This window comes from Nicotiana sylvestris, chromosome 11, assembly GCF_000393655.2.
Source record: "Nicotiana sylvestris chromosome 11, ASM39365v2, whole genome shotgun sequence".
NCBI classification, from domain to species: Eukaryota; Viridiplantae; Streptophyta; class Magnoliopsida; order Solanales; family Solanaceae; genus Nicotiana; species Nicotiana sylvestris.
The window spans coordinates 60,914,494-60,922,772 of record NC_091067.1 but is presented as its reverse complement, the minus strand read 5'-3'; the positions used below and the strand labels follow the sequence as shown (position 1 = coordinate 60,922,772).

Below are 8,279 nucleotides of genomic sequence, written 5' to 3'. Positions count from 1 at the left end.
GCTCATCCTCCACATCATCAGGAGTTGGGCCCCTCACATGATCAAGGATACTAACCTTCGCATATTGGGGTTGCCTCATCTCCTTCGTTGCAGGTTTTGCTAGTTGAATCATCACGCTGGAACTCATCTTCACGTTCATTGTGTGTTTCAATATTATAGACATTGTTGACATCATTAGCTGCCAAATTTGATTTTTCTTTCACTAGATAAATAATCAAAACTTGTTAGTAACATGAATGGATCAAAGCAATTACACAATTTTCTATGCCCCACGGTGGACGCCAAACTATTTATCCGTAAAACAGTAACATGGTTTGTGGACAAGCGAATCTATTTAATCCAATAATAAATAAATGAATGAGAATAAAAGTAAGGTTGCCAAATGAAAATAGAGAAGATAACAAGCATGACTAAGAACTTAGCCTTTAAGATGACAAGAGTGAAAGCAAAGTTTAATAACAAAAATTGAGCGTAGTACAAAAATATATTATAGCTTTTTGTGTGAAGAGTCTTTCGTGCCTACAATGGATGCTAATCCTTCTATTTATAGCTTGATTTAGGGAGACACGATCCTCAAATCAAGCTCCTCTTAAATAAGAATGAAATCTTCATTGATGGTTGCATAAAGGTTGACTATAAATGCAGATATTCTCTGTAATGGCTGCCCATTGAATGCTATACGATGACAATGCTTTGAATCTTTGTTATCGGCTGCTTTGTCTTCAGGATTCGTTCAGCACTGATTGCATGCTTGCATTCGGTGCCAACTGTTTGCTGACTCACATCCCGCCTGTCTTTAGTTTCACGTGTCACTCCATCATTCGCCCAGCTGTCATTAATCAATTTTACCTCATACACTTATATTATTATTGTTGAGTGTTGCCTTGCCTAACAAGTATGTTAAGCATTATCACGACCACTGGTGGGGTTTGGGTTTTAACAATTAGCCAAAAAGGTGGTTTTAAGCCCAGAATTAAGGTTGGCGGCATTTAGGGATCAAAAGATGTACAGAGAGTAAATTTAAACCATTACCAAACGATATGGTTAAGTTTGACTCTTTTTCGAAAAAAGAAAATTCTCCCGCGTTTTCACTTGTTTAAAATTTAAATTGTCAAATTGCGCGCTCTCTCTCTGCTCCAATACTATCTGATCTGAACCCTAATGAAACACGAAGAAAACCAATAATCCAATTGGATCATACCAAAAGGGAAATGGCAGAAGAGGCGCGACTGAACCTCCGAATGCAAAAGGAGCTTAAGCTCCTTCTCACTGACCCACCTCCCAGCGCCTCCTTTCCTTCTCTCACTTCTTCTTCCTCTCTTTCCTCCATTCATGCCCGTAAGTAATTTTAATTTGCCCTCTCTACTGTTTTATGATTTATCTGCAGAAATCTTAATTTCTTTTTTTTCAACACTTCCAGAAATTGAAGGCCCTGAAGGAACTGTGTATGCTAAAGGACTCTTTAACCTCAAAATTCAGATACCCAAAAGGTTTTTCCTCAATCTCTTTTCTTCGGGTTCATCTTGTTTATTTTGTTGTTGAATTTTTCAGCTTTATTTGGTTTTTACACAGGTACCCGTTTCAGCCACCGATTGTGACTTTCGTAACGCCAATTTATCATCCAAATATTGACAATGGTGGCCGTATTTGCTTGGATATTCTCAATCTTCCTCCAAAGGTTAGCCAATTCATGATGATTGGGTTTTTACTGCTCATTAGTCAATACTAGTTCTTTGGTATATGTATAGCAATAACTAGCTTTTATTTCTGTAGGATCCAGTAAAAATATTACGATAATTTTAACTAAGCAATAAGGAATTATTTGGTCTGAATTCCTCATGAGCATCTAAATTTGGTAATGAAAAACTTTAATTCACTTGTATGATCGAAGGATGGATTAAAAATTGTTCTTAGAGCCGTGGGGATTTGCCTTTGTCTTTGTTTATACTGTACTTTGCCTTCTTCAAATCCATGATCCAGTGTGAAGTGAAGGGAATTTGAAAGTTGCCTTATTTTGGCGGAAGTATACATATCATTTGTTGTTGGTTTCAAAGTGTTGGCAGAAACATAATAGTTAGACCTGCATAAGTTATGAGCTTGTAGAAGTCATCAATGTCCATAACATCTGATCTGTTAATTGCTTTTAAGTCTCTAATCGATATTAATCCCTGGTTAAGATTGTCTGACATGGAATGGAATAGTATGGACGCTGACTGCAACTAGCATTTGATATCTTTTATGTGCACCTTTCACGTCCACGAGCAATCTGACTGCTTAGTGGATTTCACTCATCTCTATAGCTTATACAATTTGTTTCTTGAAATCATTTTTCTTAGTGTTTGAGTAAATTTTAAGCTCCTGCTATGTATCTCCAAAATCGTACTTGGTGCGATAGAAGTGTACTAGTTAAATTATTTTCCTGAATAACATATAAAGACTGGGCTTGCACAATATTTTTGAAGAAATAATGTGTGCAAGCACTCTTGCTCTTTTTAATTTTTATGACTTCCCAATGAATCTACCTTATGTGCTGTATTCAAATCAATTCCTTGTTATCAAATGATAATGTACATAATTTCTGCTTTTGCTGCTTGTCGGTTGTGCATTGAAGGCTCAAATTTTTTCTAGAAAGGCTTTCAAGCAATCATCGCATATATAACTGATCAAGTACTGGTATACATTCTGCTTGAGTTATCTTGTTGCACTTCATGCATATGGAGCTAATGTTTTAAGAGTCTTAACATGCCAAAATTCTACTTATGGATTACAGAATAATAACTCAACTTAAACGCCAAAATTTCCATTTTTACTACTGTTTTCTAAAATCTGTGATATTCTACTATTTGGGTACATGTAATTTTATATATCTACCATTCTATAATAACTCTCATAAATTTTTCAAATCTTGATGTCTTGACTAAGGTGGTTTACGACCATTCTAGGATTAAGTGGGGACTAAGGCAAATGCTCAGGAGTTAGGGGAGAAGCTGTTGGCCACGGGGGCCTGGAGGGGTAGTGGGGACGCGAGTAGTATGTGGATCACGACAGCAAACTGTATTAAGGAAGCTGCTAGAGAGGTGTTACGGGTAATGAAGGGTTATTTGAGAGGCCAACAAAGGAGATTGGTGGTGGAATGAGGAGGTCCAAGGAAAAGTGGAAGCGAAGAAAGCGGCATATCGGAAGCTAGTGGGGAGCACGAATGAGGAGGAGAAGAGGACGTGTAGGGAGTGTTATAAGAAGGCAAGGAAAGACGCAAAATTGGCAGTCACGTCGGCTAAGACTGCAGCTTTTAAGCGAATCTTGGCGGCAAAGGAGGAGACAAGAAGTTGTATAGGTTAGCCAAGACTAGGGAGAGGAAGGCTCGGGACCTGGACCAAGTACGGTGCATCAAAGACGAAGATGGTAAGGTTCTGATGAAAGAAGCGTGTATCAGGCGTAGATGGCGGGCAGTGTTATTAAAAGCGCCCGCTTCTCGCTTTAAGCACTGAAGCGAGAGGCGCTGTTCTATCGCTTTTTTGCTACAAAAGCGACTCACATAAAAAAAGCGCACGCTTTAACCGCTTAAGCGAGAAGCGCAGTGATGTAAAGGCATCTGCTAGGGTTTTTTTTGAAAAATTTTTGGCAAATAAACCGTCAGTTGCCAAATAAACATACGCTCTTTTGCTGCTCCAGCTGCAGCGACGTCTGCTGCTCCAACGACTGCTTCTTCTCCAGTTCTCTGTAAGTTTCTTCTTCTCTCTTCTTCTCTTCTTCTTCTCTTGTTCTTCTTCTTCTTCTGTTCGACTCCTTTTTTCTCTTTTTCTTTCCATTTTTTTCACTTTCTATTGCTCTGTTCTAGACATCTAATTTATGCTCTGTTCTTTTGCCCTATTTTTCTCTTTTTCTTTCTATTTTTTTCACTTTTTATTGCTATGTTTTTGTGCCCTAAAACTATGCTCTGTTTTCTGGTTTATTGCTCTGTTTTTGTACCCTAAAACTATGTTTTGTTTTTCTAGTTTTATTGCTCCGTTTTCTATTTTTTTGTTTTCTGCTCTCTTTTTCTGCTAGTGCTCACTGTTCTTAGCCATTTATCTATGCCTATTTTTTTTATTTATGTGTTAAATTGCGCTTCACATGAAAAAGCGCGCGCTTCGCTTCACGCTTCTCGCTTTGGTGAAGCGAGGCCTTGTCGCTTTTTTGTGCTTAACGCTTTCCAAAACACTGATGGCAGGAGTGCTTCCATGGATTCTTGAACAAGGGAGGGGGCAAGAACATCATGCTAGGTGAGATGGAAAACTCAGGGAGTCAAAGGGATTTTGGGTTTTTTAGGCGTATTAGGAGCGAAGAGGTTGAGGGGGCAATGTGGGAGATGAACAGGGGTAAAGCGGCTGGGCCTAACGAGATTCCATTGGAATTTTGGAATGAATTGGGTCGAGCAGGCTTGGAGTGGCTTACTGGGTTGTTTAATGTCATTTTCAGGACGAAGAAGATACCCGAAGATTGGCGGTGGAGTTTGATGCTCCCGTTGTATAAAAACAAATGTGATATTTTGGACTGCAACAACTATAGGGTATCAAGCTGTTGAGTTATACTATGAAAATTTGGGAGAGAGTGGGGAGAGGAGGGTGCGATGAGATGTAGTATTACTATTTTCGAGAACCGATTTGGATTTATGCTGCGGTGGTCTATTACAAAAGCCATTCACCTTGTGATGAGATTGGTGGAGCGGTATAGGGAGAGGAAGAAAGACTTGCATATAGTATTCATAGACCTAGAGAAGGCCTATGATAAAGTCCGAGAGAGGTCCTATAGAGATGTATGGTGGCTAGCGGTGTTCCAGTGGCATACGTTAGAGTGATTAAGGACATGTACAAGGGAGTGAAGACTCAGGTTCAGGTGAGGAATGCGGGAGGAGACTCGAATCATTTCCCAGTGGAGATGGGGTTGCATCCGGGATCTGCTCTTAGCCCATTTTTGTTTGCCTTAGCGTGAGAGGTGCTGACACGACACATACAAGGGGAAGTGCCATGGTGTATGCTATTTGCTGATGACATAGTTCTGATTGATGAGATGTGAGACAGAGTTAACATTAGGTTGGATGTTTGGAAACAAATACTGGAGTCTAAAGGTTTCAAGTTGAGTAGGTCAAAAACTAAGAACTTGGAGTGCAAGTTCAGTGATGGGATGCATGAAGCAGGAGTGGAAGTGAAGATTGGTACTCAAGTCGTCCCCATAAGAGATAGTTTCAAGTATCTGGGGTCTATTATTCAAGGCAACAGGGAGATTGACGAAGATCTTACTCATCGAATTGGAGCGGGGTGGATTAGATGGAGGCTCACCTCGGGAGTTTTGTGTGATAAGAATGTACCACCTGGACTCAAGGCAAGTTCTGCAGAGTGGTGGTTAGACCGACTATGTTGTATGGGGCTGAGTGCTGGCCCATCAAGAAGTCCCATGTCCAGAAAATAAAAGTAGCCAAAATGAAGATGTTAAGATGGATGTGTGGACATACGTACAAGGTAGGAGTGGCATCTATGGAGGACAAATTGCGGGAATCGAGGCTGAGATGATTCGGACATGTGAAAAGCAGAGACATAGATGCTCTGGTCAGGAGGTATGAGAGGTTGTCTATGGCAGGTATGAGGAAGGGAAGGAGTAGGCCTAATAAGTATTGGGGAGAGGTAGTTAGGCAAAACATGTCACTGCTCCAGCTTACCGAGCATATGACCCACGATAGAAAGGTGTGGAGGAGGATTAAGGTTGTAGGTTGACATATAGTAGTGTGTTCCTCCTAGGCTTACCAGTAGAATTAGGACTATTTTGTATTATTTTATTCACGGTTCTTTACTATTATTTGCTGTGTCATCCGCGCTGTTACCATAATACGTTATTGTTACTATTGCTTGCTACTTGTTGCTTTATCTCCACTGTTTCTTGAGCCGAGGGTCTATCGGAAACAACCTCTCTATCTTTATAAAGTGTAGGGGTAAGGTCTGCGTATACACTACTCTCCCCGGACTCCATTTATGGGAATACACTGGGTTTGGTTTGTTGTTGCTGTTGTTGTTATTGTTGATGTCTTTATATACATTGCTCATAGTTGTCGCCATTTCAAAAAAGCAGGGAGCATGGCAGCCATCTTTGAATATTTCAACTGTCTTAACAAGTATCGGTTTGTTACTGAGCGAACCAAATCCTGATGATGGGTTAATGCATGATGCGGTGAGTCAATATTCTTGCAGTGTGGGAATTGGTTCTAGAATCTACCCTGTTTGATTGTTTAAATGCCTATTTATGTGCAGAGCATGGAGTACAAATATAATAGACAAGCTTTTGACCAGAAGGCAAGATCAATGACTCAAAAGTATGCTAGGGCTGGAGCAAGTGATCTTGGTGGTCGTGACCAAGAAATCCAAACTCTTACAAACGCAAGAGGACATGTAAGCAGATGTTTAGATGAACGTGGTTATGTTTATGACTTTTTTGACCAAAATTTCACACATGATCCCTACAGGTTGAAGCCAAAGAATCATATTTACCAAAATTTGAGGTCCCTGATCATTTTGTAAACCATAAGAGTTTATGTGGACTCAGCAGAAAGTTATCACTAGACTCTGCTGGACGAGCACAAAGGCATAATGCTGAGACTGTGAGTGAAGTGCCTCTTGATCATATCTTAAATAAGCAGATGGAAGTTAGTAAACAAGCTATGGAAGAACCGCCTATTGAGAGTAACTCGAATCAGGATAAAGTACAAAAGAGCACCACGAAACTATCTTCAGAAATTGTTAGTCCATCTAAATTTAGGAATGATGAGAAGAAGGATTATATGGCAAAACATCAATGTTCTACCAGCTTGGAACCCCAAAGTATTTTTCTGAATTATGCAGATATACAGACCTTGCCACAGGCTATAAGAAATTCTGGCAAAACTGCTAATCCAAATAATAATGACTTGAGAAATGTCAGCATGAACGAGAGTACAAATAAGCTGTTGGTAAAATCAACTGATTTCAGCCAAAAAAATGAGGATCTTGGGAAATTGCAGTTCAAGCCTCAGTTCTCAGCCCAACTTCAGTCCACTGCATCATGTCATACTCTTTCATTGTCAAAGACCCCTGGTAATTACAATAAGCAACCTGATAAAAATGCTGCTGATCAAAACAGAAATGGTTTCTCCACAAGGCACAAGAAGCTGGGTTTAACTGGTAGGAGACATCCTTCCGGCACATCCAGTTCATCTGAACGTCAGCAGAAGGGTGACAAAGAGAACTTAGCTCCATCTCAGGACCTACCCCTTTCAGGCTCTGACGCATGTATTGATTCAGCCTCCAGTTTATCTTTTACTTCACAAATTGGTGATTCTTGTGCTACATCATCTAATCCATGTGGGACATCCAAGAAGCTGCCACTAGAAGCTGTAGAGCACTTCAATAGCTTTCAGATGACATCTCAATCTGGAAAACATTCCACAGCTCAAGTTAATCATCCCCTTTCGTGTGAGCAGCCCAACCAAGTCGAAGATGAATACTATAACAGGAACATCAAGCAACAAGAAAAAGAATCACCAAAATGTGAAGCAGTGATTGTGTTGGACAGTGAGGAAAGTGAAGATGAAAGGTCTCTTCATAAAAGGTCCAAGTTGTCGCTAGTTCGAAAACATGTGTCAGGTAAGCGAAAGGCTCAACTGTGGATTTGACTCCTCCTTTTGTGAAGTATTAATGCTGTGGACGAAGTAAAATTTGAATACTATGATATGTCCTGTTGGTCCTTTAGGCCTTCTGCTGTCAAATTTTTGTCCTTTTCTAATATCTTGGCCTAGTACTTTTAGGCATATTTCAAATTTCTGCCAAAGGAATGTGACTAAATTACTTGGCATGGTTAAAAATTTGTGGCATACATGCTTCATTACAATTTTTTAATCCAATAACTCGAAATGTTAGAATTTTCATTTAAGGACCTTTACTTTTTTTTAATGTGTAGGAAAAATAATAGTATGCGACTCTTTTCATAGTAGGAAACTTCTAACATGTTTGACATCATTTTATATTTACATATATTATACAATTTTCAATAATTCAGATTCTAAATTTTGATGGGATGTTTCTCTATCAATTAACTTTTGAATTGCTGCTTTAGTATTCTTTTTCATTATCACCAGTATATACGTAAGTCAAATTAATCCAGTAAAATAGTGTCTAGTGAAATAAAACACCAAAACATTTTACAAATGCCAAATAGGGGCGTATTAGTGACGTTTTATTCTGGTCCACACATTAGACTTATGATGGCAAGACGTA

General features: G+C 39.4%; 1 protein-coding gene across 1 annotated transcript; it reads left to right on the top strand.

The window, feature by feature from the left end:
* Positions 1-1,144: 1,144 nt before the first annotated feature.
* LOC104245556 (uncharacterized) lies at positions 1,145-7,930 on the top strand. The gene is made up of 6 exons (XM_009801176.1): positions 1,145-1,338; positions 1,421-1,490; positions 1,573-1,678; positions 6,103-6,201; positions 6,282-6,419; positions 6,494-7,930. The coding sequence occupies exons 1-6, from the start codon at positions 1,212-1,214 to the stop codon at positions 7,676-7,678; spliced, it is 1,725 nt and encodes a 574-aa protein (XP_009799478.1). The 5' UTR covers positions 1,145-1,211; the 3' UTR covers positions 7,679-7,930.
* Positions 7,931-8,279: the final 349 nt, after the last annotated feature.

What these genes read in the sequence shown, in the direction of transcription:
- LOC104245556 (XM_009801176.1), top strand. Translation starts at nt 1,212, where the DNA reads ATGGCAGAAGAGGCGCGACTGAACCTCCGAATGCAAAAGGAGCTTAAG. An exon ending in TCTTTCCTCCATTCATGCCC is followed by an intron (nt 1,339 to 1,420) that starts GTAAGTAATTTT and finishes CAACACTTCCAG; the next exon opens with AAATTGAAGGCCCTGAAGGA. An exon ending in AAAATTCAGATACCCAAAAG is followed by an intron (nt 1,491 to 1,572) that starts GTTTTTCCTCAA and finishes GTTTTTACACAG; the next exon opens with GTACCCGTTTCAGCCACCGA.